General features: G+C 49.6%; 2 protein-coding genes across 2 annotated transcripts; one reads left to right on the plus strand and one right to left on the minus strand.

Moving 5' to 3' along the window:
• Window positions 1–1,169: 1,169 nt before the first annotated feature.
• LOC123187395 (uncharacterized) lies at window positions 1,170–1,996 on the plus strand. Its single transcript, XM_044599250.1, has 2 exons — window positions 1,170–1,626; window positions 1,778–1,996. The coding sequence occupies exon 1, from the start codon at window positions 1,346–1,348 to the stop codon at window positions 1,595–1,597; it is 252 nt and encodes an 83-aa protein (XP_044455185.1). The 5' UTR covers window positions 1,170–1,345; the 3' UTR covers window positions 1,598–1,626; window positions 1,778–1,996.
• A 3,259-nt stretch (window positions 1,997–5,255) lies between these two features.
• On the minus strand, window positions 5,256–7,426 carry LOC123187394 (60S ribosomal protein L19-1). Its single transcript, XM_044599249.1, has 5 exons — window positions 7,173–7,426; window positions 6,335–6,457; window positions 5,935–6,248; window positions 5,577–5,632; window positions 5,256–5,487 (listed from the first exon to the last, which is right to left on the minus strand). The coding sequence occupies exons 1-5, from the start codon at window positions 7,282–7,284 to the stop codon at window positions 5,457–5,459; spliced, it is 636 nt and encodes a 211-aa protein (XP_044455184.1). The 5' UTR covers window positions 7,285–7,426; the 3' UTR covers window positions 5,256–5,456.
• Window positions 7,427–15,881: the final 8,455 nt, after the last annotated feature.

A 15,881-nucleotide genomic window follows, 5' to 3' on the forward strand; every position in this document is an offset into this window, starting at 1 on the left:
TGCACTCTAGTTTTACTTTTAATATGTTCATGTATGTCAGTTCTTATTATAGGTTGTGTCATGTGTGTTATTTGCTCTCCCTGGGGCCTATGGGCTGACAAATTTGCAGTTGGCATGTGCTTTGTTTTTGGGGTTGGAACAAAAATGTGTTTACACAAGGTTTTTGGATTCTTCCCACAAGACCTGCATCCAAAATTTACTGGTATACAGCAGCATTGCTCATTCATTGCCTGCCAAAATGAACAGTTTTTTCATGTCATCCACCCACCGTGTGTGTCGGCGCGCAGCTGAAAAATCATCTGAAGGAAGTCCTATCTTGTGATTGGGTTTGGATATTCATGCATTTTATTCAGCGCCCATATGGTTACAAGTGTGTGTGTGTTTTCTTGGTGGTTTGAGGTTCTTTCAGTTTTTTTTAAATCTTTTTTGTGGGAACTTCCAGTTGTTTACTAGCAATATTTTACCCAGTTGCAATCAGAGGGGTTTGCATCTTAAAGGGATTGCAACTGGCATCCCAAGCCCGTCTGCATCAGGAAGGGATAAAGCAGCAAATCCTGGCACAAAAGAAGAGAATAAATATCTCCCTCTGTTCTCTTTTCTGTAGACAATAAAGCAACACCGTAACCCCTAGCAGTTCTCTTACGAAGCAAGGCATATACATGTGTTCCTTCTCATAGCCGCCAAGCTGAAGGAACGGATATGCATTTCGCAAGCAGCCTTTGTTGTCGTCCCCGGAGGGGAAAGATATCTCCGGTCTCGGGGGCTTTCGGCTCCACCACGCACCGCATCGTGGTGAGGTTCCAGTCACGGAGCACACGCCATGCCTTGCACTCAGACTCATCTCCCTTCCATTCGTGTCCGTCGACGCGGACAAGTTGAACATCGATCTGTCAACAAATTAATTACTGTAATACCACTCCAGTAAAATATTACGGTATATTATATTATATATGTATAAAATTGGTGAAACGGACACATTGCTTGTCTCGACGCGACGAAAGGGACACTCGTGCCGAGGACCTTGAGAGGGTGGCATGTGACGCGGAAAGGTATACAATGCGACTATCTGGACACACAGTTGAGTGAGCCCTGCTTCCGAGGCATCAGATTCCCGATCGGACGGTCAGCGAGGCGACGCCGAGCGCCATATGACCCGAGGCCCCGAGCATAGGATGCCGCTGGCCGCCAACTCGGTCGCTGCGGCCTCTTGATATCACGCACAGCAGCGGCCCTCTCTCTGCCTCGCGCTGCAGCTAGCTGGCCTTCATTGTCGCGCCCCTGCCCGCCCTCCAGGCTCCCACCTCCCTCTCCTCTCTCCCCCTGCCCTCCAGCGAAGTAAAGAGGGATGGCGCCGACGTACCGGCCTTACGCGGCGGAGTACGGCGTGGTGGAGCGGAAGGTGCCGGGGGCGCGGTGGGTGGCGTCGGCGGCGGCGGCGTCGTCGGTGGCGTGGTTCGTGGGGGACCAGGCGGAGATGAAGCGGCGGGGGCGGGTGGCCAGCTACAAGGCGTACGCCGTGGAGGGCAAGGTGAAGGCGTCCCTCCGCAGGGGCCTCCGCTGGATCAAGGCCAAGTGCTCCCACATCGTCCACCGCTAGCCCGCCCGCCGTCTTCTTCTTCTTCCTTGGTATTCGTCCTCCTCCTGCTCTGCCTCCCATGGATTCGGACCGCGCTCCACCACCACCTTGCGTTGCGTGCTCTTCTTTCTCTGCCTGCCTGCCTCCGATATCTGGTCTGGTCTCATACTCTCATGGGTTTTGGCTCGCCGGATCTTGCAGGTGGCTTATCAGGATCGACGGTGGCAAGAAGGGATGCGCGAGGGAGATGGCCTCATGGAGCATTCCTTGCGAGTAGATTAGTCAGTAGTGTAAGATCATCATATGCATGGGTCTTTCTTCTTCTTCTTCTTCTTCTTTTTCTTCTTTTTCTAGCTTTTGTGTTGTCGAGAGAGAATGTTTGTTTCCGGGCCGGGTTGCAAGCAAAGTTGGCCATCATCACACGCGATTCCTTTCTGCTTCACTTCACTTTGCTTCTGCAAAGCAAGCATACCTGATTGTTGTGTCCGTTTGATGCTGAGTGCTTGCAAAACAAATTACTCCACAGTTGAATTAAATCCATCGCGCAATGGCACGAAAGCACGCGCAGGGGAAATCAAGAATGAAAATGGATCGAATAGCACACGCTCCAGTCCAGAATCACGGGACAAACCCTGTGGCACGTGGCGCTGGCCGCCCTGCCACGTCGTCTCCGCTGGTCCCAGCCAACAGGTTGTCCACACGGGCCTGGCTCGTCAGCACAAACCCCACTTTTGCCTGCCAACGCGAGAAAAAAAAAATGCATCCTACTTTGACGCGAAAAAAGGGTTCAATTGGAGAAGTGGGGTATCAATCCCCATACCTCTCGCATGCTAAGCGAGCGCTCTACCATCTGAGCTACATCCCCTTGCTAGTACATAATATTCTCTTCAGCTTATGTACAGAATCAAGAGCCTTGTTGATTTTTATTTTATTCCCAAATAAACGTTGTTGAGTTCCCACCTATTCCATGGTCGACGATAAGGCAAAACGGTACTCCCTTCGTAAACTAATATAAGAGCGTTTAGATCACTAATTTAGTGATCTAAATGCTTTTATTATATTATTACTTTATGAATGGAGTACTTCATAATCGTATGATTGGTTTTAGAAATTGTTTGTATTCCTTAGAAAAACGACCAAGTCTTACAATTTATTACCAAGTTAAAGAATTAAAATACACACAAATGGCAAAGCTCCGTCACATAAAAACTAGATGTCACATCAAAGTCCTTCAAATGACACATGCCAAGACTAATCAAGCAGGGTGATCCTCTGTCACTGATGTTGTCCATATTCGTCATGAAGTGCCTCGCTGCGCTCATGTTTGTTGCCGTCGATGCGTGTATGTTCAACTTCATGGGTTAGTGTCAAACACACGCTCTTAGCCCTCAACAAAGCTATTTCCAGCTTCGCGGAGACAAGATGGAAGAGCTGGCCAATAGGCTCGCCTCCCGTGTTAGAACCAGGCCTCACCTCATCGCTACTCTCAATCGGCTGATCATGTTATTTCTTGCACTTAAAGTAAACGATGACGATTCTATTTGTTTTTCAAGAGTTCAATGAATCCTCCAAGAACATGGTATGCAATCCAAAATGGAGCGCCCAGTTTGCAACCAATGTGAACACAATGGACGGTAGTCAAAGATTCCACAAGTCTTGTTGTCCCATTTCTAACATTCAGTGCACCAGACGATGGGTTGTGAGACTAGCTACAGTAGGGAGTAACATGGACTAGTAACATGCATACGTTACTTTCACTAGTTATTCTAGAAAGTTTTTCTCAGGTGTTGTGCAACCAAATAGAGAAGAACAGTTAACAAGTATTCTTCCATCATGTCAGCAAGTATTTTTGAGAGATTTTTCTGAACCTGTGGATTGTCTCTTGGTGTTGTGCATTTGTTTTTTTTTCTTACTTCTCTTTGGGCACTTTTCCTTTTGACATGCCTCTCTGTTCTTTGCTCTTCTCTCTCCCTCTCTCCCATGGCGTCTACTCTTTCTTCTTCTCTCTCCCCTCTCCCATGGCGCCTCCCAGATGAGTTCTATGTGTTAGGTGAGATACGTGAATTGGTTAGAGTAGTAGAGTTCGGGCCCTTGTGTGGGATGCAAGTTGAAGGAGGATCCTAGGAATCGCAATCGCCAGTTGTTTTCTGATTTTAATTTTTTTCTTTGTCAGGTGATTTGTGATCCAGGAAAGGGTAAGGAGTGTGGGCGACCGATCCAATGGGATTTTTTTTATTTTGGTTAGTTATATTAGAACCGGATCAGATTTTCAGCCCGACCCATTTTTTTGGGCATACAAACATACAATTGTCGTATGTTTTTGGACACACAACTGTCAACATTTGATTTGTGTGGAAATTTGAATGTTTTCCAATTGTAAATCAGTCAAATGCTAAATAGATAGTCCGTGCTTTTAAACCAACAAACTTGCATCACGCGCGGTTGTGCCCAAACACAAAATACATCAGCAAACTTCACATGTGCTTCGCCCTGCCTCTGTCTTCTTCCTCCCAACGAACCACCGTCCGTTGCGCCGGTGCCATCCCCACCCACGACGACCCCTTCCCGTGGATCCACGCATGGCATCCCCACCCATGACGACCCCTTCCCGTGGATCCGCGCATGGAGCAATGCTAGCGTCGGGCAAGGCAGATGCGTTGGTGCGGGAACGAAACCCCGAGCTAGAGAGGCCGCACAGCTGCGTGCCGAGGTATGAGGCCGAGGAGCGGATGTGTAGACAGCTTTGGAGGACAAGTGCTAGAGTTGATGCTTTCGCGATTAGGATAAGAATATAGGACAAAAAAAATACCCATGGTACATAAGTAGGGAAATCTCAAATTCATTTGTGTAGATCGGGTACGGGTATGTGATTGTGCCTGGGTGAAGCCTTTACCCGTACCCAAACCTAACGGGTGCCATCCCACTTCCATGTCATGGGTAAGAACAGAACAAATCACTTCAACCCTCCTTTTGTTTGTTGGATTGTATGAATTTTATAGCATAGAATTTTCGAAGGAAACATTTCTTTCAAGCCATTTGGTTTGTACGAACGGATTCTTGTGCCTATGTAGTAGGATAGGAACCAATCCTTCACATTTCAAAATGAAAAAAGCATTAGCCTAAAGTCAATTAAAAAAATCCTATGATATGCATTGAACAACATTTTTTTATAGGAATTAAGATACATGTCATCTCATTTGTTAAGATTTTCTTACTCTTTCATATCTCTTTCACGTGATGCACATATATCTGAGTTCAATGTTAAAACCATACATCGATGTATCAATGGCATATTATCATTTTTTTCCTTCTTAATCCAAGCACCCAATACGCAAAGACTAAAGTGTGATTATGTTACATCAACTTCACACTGTTGTTCTTTTAGTTATAAGGTGCATCAGAATGACATGCAATCACAGATGAAGCATAGAGATTTGTTGTTCAAAACTTCAAATGTCTTGCATGTTTGATCAAGTTTACAATGGTTTCAAAGTATTCATGCCCAATATAGGGCATCTGCTGGAGCAAAAGCGTTTCAGGTGATGACAAATATTCTTTTTGTGATGTAAATCTACCTTTTGTGCGCCCAAGATCCATCACCTGTTCTGATGACTGAAGGCACCCAGGCACTATTACCATCACAAACACAGTAGGTACATAAATTTGCACGCACAGAATATGTAAAACTAGGTTCGGTGAACCGAAATGTTTAAAGAAACTCTGCATAAGCAACATCCAACAGAACAAACACGATATGATATTTAAGGTATCTCATACGCGGCACACAGATATTGCACAGAAAACAGTTCTGAACTTCAGATGCTCCAAAATCAGGCTAACCCTTCATGATACCAGAAAGCTAAAGCTTCATGTCAGACCTTCACTTCTTGGCCTTGGCCTTCTTTGGTGCCCTGTAAACGATGCAAATTGGAGAAGGTAAGATAAAACAGAACAAAACACATTAACTATGTGGAGAAAGATTTTGGATGGAGATGCTTACGCTGCTGCTGGAGCTGGAGCTGCAGCCGCTGGTGCTGGTGCATGATCTCTGGGGCCCTGTTAGCCAAATAGTACAAGTCAACCAAATTGGTCTAACAACAAAAACCTTGCTGGATAGCAGTAGCAAGTAACAAAATTTAATCAAGGACAAATAGCTTGCTACATTCAACACGAACATCCAGCTCTGAACGGTCTGTTATCTAAGATCAACAGACAAATTTCACCAAGTATAGCAAGCCCCGCATTGGTAGTAAAAGATGATAATAAGATTTCTAATTTCTCAGGTAACATGTGTAAACATCAAGTATTTCAGAATTCAATATAGTGCATAGACAGGCTAGGTGAAAACATCATCTTACCTGAGCCAATCTCTCCTCCCTCCTGGCATGCTTCCTCTCCCTGCTTGCCTTGCTCTTGGCGCGCTTGGCCTCAAACTGATCAGAGAGGGTCTTCTCTCTTGCCTTCTCAGCCTTGGACTTGTGGATACTCTCCATGAGGACCCTCTTGTTCTTGAACATGTTACCCTTGACCTTCAGGTACATGTCATGGTACATGTGCTTGTCGATCTTCTTGGCCTCACGGTACTTGCGCAGAAGGCGCCTCAGGACGCGCATCCTCCGCATCCACAGGATCTTGGTGGGGAGCCTAGCCTCCCTGGTACCCCTACGCTTACCTGCGCAGAGAGCCAAATCACAGGTTACAACACAAATATCTACAAAGATGAATACTATCATGCCAATTAAAGTTGCGGCTACTAACCATATCCAGAGTGACGGCCCTTCTGCTTGGCCTCATGTGCCCTCCTTGCACGAGACCTGGAGTGGATCTTCTGAGGCTTCCTGATGATGAAACCATCCTTTACCAGCTTCCGGATGTTCTGCCCTGCAAGTATTAATCAAACAATAAATCACAGTTATGCTCAATTATGAATCAATAACACAGCATAATGAAGAATGAAGAGCTCCAATGGATTGAAACAACAGTACAGGTACAAAGTACACACAAATAAGAGTTCAAACAAACACAAGAACGGCCTATTATAAACAAACAACATTTAAGTGCATGTGAACTACATATTTATTAATACAAACCGAGGAGCAGCATAAGGAGCTAGGTCCACGAGATTAACATTCACAGACTGAAGCAACAACCGAACCTTAACAGACAAGACTGCTGGTACATGAATTACAAAGGTAAAGTATAACACCTAAAGCAGCTACTCTGTCATTTACTCAATCTAAACAAAGCATCTACATGAATCGCCGATTCATCTGCTATCAGAAACACCATCAAAGTGGCACATCACAGTCCCATAGCTATCACGGTAGCTCAGCACAAAATCAAACCCATAGAGTGGTCAGCTATACGATGTTCCGTCTAGATACTCAGCTACCCGAAGAAGACTCATCCCGGCAACACGAGGCTGTTCATCCGATCTACGAGCAGGCGCAGCACAAGCAAGCATCGCTCTACCCGCCTCGAACGACCTAAACCTCGCGGATCACCACCTCGGCGACAGATCTACGAAACACGCGAGATAATCGAGACGCGCGGCGAGGGAGAGCGGATAGGGGTGGGGAGAGGGGGCGGCTCTTACGGGAGTTGGCCATGGAGATCTCGTTGACCTCATTGGGGTCGAGCCAGACCTTGCCCTTGCCGCACTTGAGGACGCTCGAGGCCAGGCGCTTCTGCAGCTTCAGCGACACCATCTTCGCCGCCGCTCTCCTCCTCCCTTACCTGCCGTCTGGTTGTGGCGCTAGGGTTTGGGAAATGCGGCGCTGGCGGCGCCTTATAGCTCTGGGGGGTTAGGGTTTCCCTGGCTCGATAGTTGGGCCGGGCCTTTGTTGTATGGCTCGCTTCGCTCTGCCTCTTGGGCCTACGGCCGGTTATAGTTGGTTGGCCCGTTCAGTCATAGAGGATATCAGCGATGTCCGACTTTTCTTTGCTATGAAACCGTCTCTAGAGAAACTTGTGAGGATAACAACCTCAAAAAAGAAAAACGTAGAAGTTTCAAAAAACGTAGAGGTTTGATAACCCGCCCTTGTTTGGACGTTAAGTCGTCAGTATATTTTAGATTGCACCATTAAAATCATGCGCTCATAAATCATTGGATTGTTATCCTTATTGGATATGGCGATGTAAGCCGATAGTATGAGCCAATTCTACAGGTATGTTTTCCTGGTTATATAAATACGCGAGGTTTGATAACCCGTCCTGGCTTTTCACTTTAAGTCGCTCGTATGTTTAGGCTTGAATGGCCTTAATTCTAGTCTTTTACATAATTGCATAAAACTATATTATGTTTGGGTTGTTACCCGCCCTGGCTTTTGATGTTAAGTTGTCAGGGCATATGTTGTTTAAACTTTGTGCAGAACATGCAAAGCTATGACTTACATAAATAATTAAGTTCAAGTCCATCATCAAAGATCAAAAAAATGGTGTTTCAAAAGGGTTATCAGTTCTGAATTTTTGCAAAGGCTATAAGCCTCCGGGTTACATCCTGAAGTAAAATGGATGCATATTAAAGTTGCCATTGGCCGAGAGCCGCTAGGTATTTAACTCCAGGTTTACTAGCCAAAACTTGGCTGGATTTTTCATTATGGTTGTCATAACCAGTGTTGAATGATTGAGGTTTTCATATTGAATTATATTATTCAAATCTTTAATAGCTAACATGGCTAAAATTTTATTATGGTTATCAATAACCAGTATTATGATTGAGGTTTTCAAAATCGCTTCGGCGTAATGGCTATTATTTCTTTATCAATGGATATGATAATCAATGGAAGGAATAGTTCCGAATCGTTGCAGGCATACGACCCGGCACTTGGGCGATACATTATTCAATTCAAGATTTTATCAAGTATGCAAGTCCCATGTCGCTGCAAGCATGCATCATGACACTTGGGGGCTAATGCAAGTTGCTTTTCAAATTATCACATTGACAACAAACTCGGTTCTTTCAGGAAGATGAGTTGTCTTTATATCCTTTTTGCTAAGTCCCTGCTCATTATTACATAATGACCCGGCCCTTGAGGGCTACACTGGTTGAAGTTTTTATGAGTATAAGGCAATTACAAGTTTCAGGTTGCTACAAGCAAGACAACCCGGTACTTGGGGACTACACATAGAAAGTACAAAGTGCTCAGTTTATGATTGGTGACTTACATGAACAACCTGGATTTCTCCAAAGTTGCAGCATTTATATTAAAGCAAGGCTCAAGCTGTCACTACGTTCTCCTCTTAAGACTTAGGGGCTACAGGTGATATGCATATGAGAGAGGAACAACTTCAAATTCCCAGTTTTGAGTAAACAAGGTATTATATTATTATTGAAGAAATCGGCAAAGTTTATGACCCGACATCATCATAATATTAACCCGGCGTCTGCAACAATCATGACCCGGCGTCAGCAACAATTATGACCCGGCATTAGCAACAATCATGACCCAACATGACCTGTTTTATAACCCGGTGATTTTGGCAATTATGAATCAACAATATCTACATCTTCAAGTCAGCTGAAAATCAGTATTTCTGCTATAAGCAAATTGACCATGAAGCAGGGACGAAGCTCTAGTATGGACACTGGGGTCAATTGACCCCAATGCCTTCCAATTTGAAGCTAGTATGTCCGTCAAAGTTACATTTGACCCCAGCCCAAAAAATTAGTTGACCCCAACCCACCAGCTAATTGTCCAATGGTTCAGTCTCAGCCCATACCATCCGTAAATTCTAGCAAAAATAAAAAAAGTGATCGTGGCGTACAGCTCCAACACACAAGGCCCAAAGCATAAGACGTGGCTTGGCAGCTTAGGCTTACAGTATTTACACACGTACACGTTGACGTTTGGTCCCCAATTTCTGTAGATGTATGCGAAGTCACGAACAGCCAGCCGACACATGCCTCTTTGTCTCTTCGCCATCGTCAGGTCGCCGTCTCATCTCCTTCGCCTGTTCTTTTCCCCACCCCAACTCTCCATCCCTAATCCCCAAATTCTAACAGCGGCAAACAAGGCGATCCCTAATCTCCAAGGGTGATGCCGGCCAGCCGGCCGCCGCCGCCGCATAATCTTTAATCTCCCTGAGTGTTGGTTGCCCACTTGGCACATGCCCTCCTCGTCGGCAGTTCTGGGGCAGGTACGCCCAGGTCCCTGGGTATGCCAATATCTTTCTCAGTTTCTCTTGGTATCACGCATCAACAACTCATTCTCTCCGGAAGGCTAATTACTAAGGTTGGGTTTATGTTTTTGCTGCAACTAGGAGGCTAGGACTAGAAGGATATGGACAAATTTCTGCCGAAACGAATGGCACCAGAGACTGATCTGGCAGGGACTTCAAGGCCAGTTAGACTAAGGCAAGATCACACATCAAATATTGGTACTACTACTATTATGATACCAATTATATCATTGGCTCATTGCATATTTTCGCTTTTTATGTTGCCCTTCACCCTTGCCTATGGGTGGACTGTAACACCATGATCATCTTTTAATAAAACTCCTATATTCGACACAAAAAAAATGTTACCCTTGGATGTTATTTCTTTGTGTTATAGTGGGCATATTTTTTGTTTTTCCTCTTTATATTGCTCTCAGCGTGAGTCACGCCATAGCCCGTGCTATAGTGGGCATTGGTTGACCCCAGTGACCATTTTTTCTAGCTTCGTCCCTGATGAAGTTGGTCTATTGACCCAGACTTTCCAGAAGGAGGAAATGACAACAACTTAAGAATGATCAGGTGCCGGCTCAAAATTTTTTAATCAAGAGCACAACTTGTCAAATTTGTTCTTGTATTTATTTTGCAGAATGTCGGAGTAATGGACCACGGGTAGCCTAACCCGAGCCCCTAAACCTTTCAAGACCATGGGGCTGGCTGCGCCCCTCAAGACGTCAAGATAGATCTTCACCTTCTGGCGGCCGGTTGGCCGAGCGGCCGACTGGCCGAGGGCGGTCGAGTTCCAGAAGACGGCGTCACGACAGGGAGACTCCTAGTGAGCGACCCCTAGCAGTCGACCCGTGGCGCCCTCATCAAAGAGACAAGACCGGGCATGGCTAGCCATGCCCCCGAATCCAGGGTCGTGCGTGGCCACAGTGCCCTGTACAGGCGGAGATCTCCGCACGACGCGGCACTGTTGCCTCTCCCCCAAAACGTCACCCCTCACAGGCGGAGCCCTGTTCCCACGACGGCCTGTCGGTACGGCTTGCAGGCGGCTGGCCCTACCAGGCAGTGAGAGCCTTAAAGACAGAAGAAGTCAGGGCAGCCGGACCTAAGGGAAGCCGGCTTCCGGCAGGCGGCTTATCCCTCCCTCGGGCCCCGTGCGCCATCAACCAAATGGGACGCGGTGTGGCTACAGTAATCGCCCACCAGGCAGCGGGACTGTAGCCACGCTCCCCTGACCAAGCATGCGTCATTAGCACCACAGCTACAGTGATCAGCAGCCGGCAAGACCCGCGAGCGGCGGGAGCGGCCTGTCGGCTTCGTCCCAGACCAGTCGGCGGGGCCCACCCGGCGGCGGGCCCCAGCAGCCGGCGGAGGAGCCGGCGACCGAAGACACTGACAGCCGGGTCCTACACCCGACAGATTACCAATGTACCCCTGGGAGGGGTAGGCCTATATAAACCCCCCAGGGCACCCATGCAAAGAGTTCCAACCTGTTAGAACTAGACCCACACCTAGAGGAGGAGAGAGCGTGCCTGCCTTCTTCCACCTCTAGCAAACAGCTCGAGGAGCACCATTGTATCACTTGTGCCTTAGTGACCATGCAGAGACCCTGCAGAGCAGGACTATGGGTGTTATCTCCAAGGAGAGCCCCGAACCTGGGTAAAGTACGTCGGCGTTCGTGTCTACGCCTCATCCTGCTTCCAGGCACCGACGACATTCTACTCGCTCCCACCATGATAAGTCATCCTTTGGCATATGTCGCACCCAACCCCGACATTTGGCGCCCACCATGGGGCGAGGTGCACCATCTCCCGGAGACCTGCTCTGGACGGGAACCTTGTTCCTTCCCGGCGAGCGCAGCCAGCCCGGCATGCCGGACGACATCTGCACCAACGCGCTGCACGGCGCGGAGGCCGCCTGCGCGGCAAGCTGCCTCGCCGATCTTGTTGGCGAGATTCGCCTCTCCGACGTGCCCGCGTCTGATGCGGGCAATGATGGCCCTGAGAGCCGCCTCGTGAGCCTCCTCGATCAGCTCCGTGTCGCCAGCGAGTCTGCTGCTGACTTGGAGTCGGTTGGCTCCACCGACTCGATGTTGGTCGACTGTGACACAGTGTCGCTCGACGCATTCCCCTCCAACGTAGTGGTCCACGATGAGCCGCTTCCTCGCGCGGACAGCGACGGCAGCGCCGTCATGAAGGTGCTCGTCATCAACCACGGCGAGCACTCTGGCGGAGGTGGCCAGGACCCGTTGTAGACGACAATGCAGGACCTGGCTGCGCCTATCCCAGAAGACGCTGACGCCAAGACGCTGGAAGCGCGCCACGTCCTGCTCGTCGAGAGCGCCAACCGGCTGGCCAGCATGAGACGCCTTTCAGAGGCCTATCAACGGGAAATGGAGCGTGCCATCGGCGACAGGCCGGCTCCTGGCGGGCCTAGCCACATTGGCTTGGTTCGGCAGCATAGCGCGACCATCACCAACATGTTCGGGACAGATCGTCCCGTCTACGCCACGCCAACTGAGAATATACGAGCTGCCCAGATGGCAGCAGACGAGTTAGACAAACTCGAGGGCGACGAGCGTCGCCACATGACGGAGCGAGTTCAGCAGCTCCTCGACGCGGCTGCTGAGCAGCAAGATGCCGGGTGCCGGACTAAAGCGCCCAACCGGCGAGACAACGATCTGCCTCCTCGACAAGACCAAGGCGCGACGTCCCGGACGCCGACTGGTGGCGTCCGCGACAAAAGAGACAAGGATCCGGCTGCCAGCCGCAGCCGGACTCACATCACCATCGAGCGCGACCAAGACGGTCGCCCAAGAGCAGTATGGCGGCGAGACGACTGTCCGCCTCCTCCTCCCTGCAGGGAGAGGCGCATTTCCCCGCCGCCTGTTGATCACCCATCACTCGGCGACCGCCTTGGCCACCGAGAAGGAATCAGAGAAAACGATGCCTGCCACCGAATCGATCGCCTCAACCGATCCCTAGCGCATCCGAGATGAGCCCTTCCCCAAAGGATTCACTCTCCCGAGAGACACACCCAAGTACACCGGCTCCGTGAAGCCGGAGGACTGGCTCGTCGACTACTCCACAGCTGTCAGCATCGCCAACGGCAACAAGCGCGTTGCCGTGAAGTACGTCCCGCTCATGCTCCAGGGCACGGCCCGGACGTGGTTGAACAGCCTGAAGCCCCGCAGTGTCAACAGCTGGGTTGATTTCATCAAAGCATTCATCCGCAACTTCACCAGCACGTACAAGCGGCCGCCCAAGCCCCGCCAACTCTCCTTATGCGTCCAAGGCCCCAACGAGTCGACTCGCGACTATCTTACGTGATGGGCCGAGTTGCACAACTCGTGCAAGGGTGTGCACGAGGTGCATGCCATCGAGTACTTCACTGCCGGGTGCTGAGAGGGCACCCTTCTCAAGCACAAGCTTCTCTACGACGAGCCGGCGATCCTCGACAAACTACTAATCATAGCAGACAAGTACGCCACGGCTGACTCCTCCATGAAGGCGGAGATTCAAGTCAACGTATCAGGCAAGGTGGCCCCTCAAGCTCCCCGGACCCCGGCTAGTGACTCCAGTCGGTGACAGCAATCGAACGACAACAAGCGCAAGGCCATGCAGCCGGTTCCCACGAGCCGGCAGGTGGCAATAGTTGAAGGTCAGTAGCCAGAAGGGCCGCCTCCTCCCAAGCGCCAGAAGGGCGGCAAGGCCAACTGGCTGCCCGCCTTCTCGTACGAGTAGACTCTTGATGCATTGATGGAGTCCTGGATTAGGGGGTCTCCGGACAGCCGGACTATCTCTATTGGCCGGACTGTTAGACTATGAAGATACAAGATTGAAGACTTCGTCTCGTGTCCGGATGGGACTCTACTTGGCGTGGAAGGCAAGCTAGGTAATATGGATATGGATATCTCCTCCTTTGTAACCGACCTTGTGTAACCCTAACCCTCTCCAGTGTCTATATAAACCGAAGGGTTTTAGTCCGTAGGACAACAATCACAACATACAATCATACCATAGGCTAGCTTCTAGGATTTAGCCTCTCTGATCTCGTGGTAGATCTACTCTTGTACTACCCATATCATCAAATATTAATCAAGCAGGACATAGGGTTTTACCTCCATCAAGAGGGCCCGAACCTGGGTAAAACATTGTGTCCCCTGCCTCTTGTTACCATCCGGCCTAGATGCACAGTTCGGGACCCCCTACTCAAGATCTGCCGGTTTTGACACCGACATTGGTGCTTTCATTGAGAGTTCCTCTGTGTCGTCGCTGTTAGGCTTGATGGCTCCTACTATCATCGATAGTGATGCGGTCCAGGGTGAGACTTTTCTCCCCGGACAGATCTTCGTATTCGGCGGCTTTGCACTACAGGCTAATTCGCTTGGCCTTCTGGAGCAGATTGAAAGCTATGCCCCTGGCCGTCAGGTCAGATTTGGAAGTTTGAACTACACGGCCGACATCCGCGGAGACTTGATCTTCAACGGATTCGAGCCACAGCCGGGCGCGCCGCACTGTCATGATGGGTATGACCTAGCTCTGCCGCCGAACAGTACCCCAAAGGCCGCGCCCGCATCAGCTCTGACCCTTAGCTCGGAGCCAACTGCGCCAATCGAGGGCGGGTGGTTAGACACCGCCTCAGGGGCTATAGTCTCAACGACGATCGAGCCGAACACTAGCCTAACCCTCTGCGTAGCCCGTGACTCCAAGGTGCCGGACTCTTTTCCGGACTCCGAACCATCCGCGCCCCTGCCAATCGAATCCGATTGGGCGCCGATCATGGAATTCACCGCCGCAGATATCTTTCAGCACTCGCCCTTCGGCGACATTCTGAATTCACTAAGGTCTCTCTCTTTGTTAGGAGAGCCCTGGCCGGACTATGGCCAACAGGATTGGGATGCGGACGACGAAGAAATTCGACGCCCACCCACCACCCACTTAGTAGCCACTGTCGATGATTTAACCGACATGCTCGACTTCGACTCCGAAGACATCAACAGTATGGACGACGATGTAGGAGACGAACATGAACCAGCGCCTATAGGGCACTGGAAAGCCACCTCGTGATATGACATATACATGGTGGATACACCCAACGAAGGCAATGGCGGTGAGATAGCGGAGGATGACCCCTCCAAGAAGCAACCCAAGCGCCAACGTCAGCGGCGCTGCTCTAAGTCCCGCCAAAGCAAAAGTGGTGATACCGGCACAAGAGATAATAACACTCCGAATAGTGCCGAAGACAACAACAATCCCCTCCCGCAAGATTTGGAGCAGGAGGATGAAGGAGCCAGCTCTCCTGACAGAGCGGCAGGCGGAGAGGAGGAGGATGACAATTACATACCCCCCTCCGAAGACGAGGCAAGCCTCGACAACGGTGAATTCGCCGTACCAGAGGATCCCATCGAACAAGAGAGCTTCAAGCGCCGGCTTATGGCCACGGCAAATATCCTGAAGAAAAAGCAGCAGCAACTTCAAGCTGATCAAGATCTGCTAGCTGACAGATGGACCGAAGTCCTCGCGGCCAAGGAATATAAACTCGAGCACCCCTCCAAGAATTACCCAAAGTGCAGGTTACTACCCCGACTGAAGGAAGAAGCGTATGATACGGCTGATCGGCCACCTCGTGGTCGCGATAGAGAGGCATTCCAGCCAAAAGCTCAGCCTACGCCCCGACGCCATTCAAATAAAAAGGCATGGGGAGATACGCCAGACATGCGAGACATATTGGAGGAAAAAGCAAAGCATGCAAGATCGATCTACGGATCACGACGGCGCACCACTCTGTGAGACGATAAACGTCACGCCAGATACAGTAAAAGCAAATCCGTCCGGACCGAACACAGCGGGCAAGACCCATTCGAGCTGCGTCGCGATATGGCCCAATACAGAGGCGTTGCACACCCCTTATGCTTCACAGACGAAGTAATGGAACATCAATTCCCAGAAGGTTTCAAACCTGTAAATATTGAATCATACGACGGCACAACAGATCTCGTAGTATGGATTGAGGATTTCCTCCCCCACATCCACATGGCCCGCGGTGATGACTTACACGCCATCAAATACCTCCCACTAAAGCTCGAAGGACCAGCGCGGCACTGGCTTAACAGTTTGCCAGCGGACTCCATTAGCTGTTG

The sequence above is a fragment of the Triticum aestivum genome, chromosome 2A (assembly GCF_018294505.1).
Source record: "Triticum aestivum cultivar Chinese Spring chromosome 2A, IWGSC CS RefSeq v2.1, whole genome shotgun sequence".
In the NCBI taxonomy this organism is placed as follows: domain Eukaryota; kingdom Viridiplantae; phylum Streptophyta; class Magnoliopsida; order Poales; family Poaceae; genus Triticum; species Triticum aestivum.

Excerpts from the sequence above, each read along its gene's own strand:
- LOC123187395 (XM_044599250.1), top strand. The coding sequence starts at position 1,346 with ATGGCGCCGACGTACCGGCCTTACGCGGCGGAGTACGGCGTGGTGGAG.
- LOC123187394 (XM_044599249.1), bottom strand. The coding sequence starts at position 7,284 with ATGGTGTCGCTGAAGCTGCAGAAGCGCCTGGCCTCGAGCGTCCTCAAG. Across the intron at positions 5,633-5,934 it reads GGGAGGAGAGATTGGCTCAG|GGCCCCAGAGATCATGCACC; the intron begins GTAAGATGATGT and ends TTTGGCTAACAG. Across the intron at positions 5,488-5,576 it reads GCTCCAGCTCCAGCAGCAGC|GGCACCAAAGAAGGCCAAGG; the intron begins GTAAGCATCTCC and ends CATCGTTTACAG.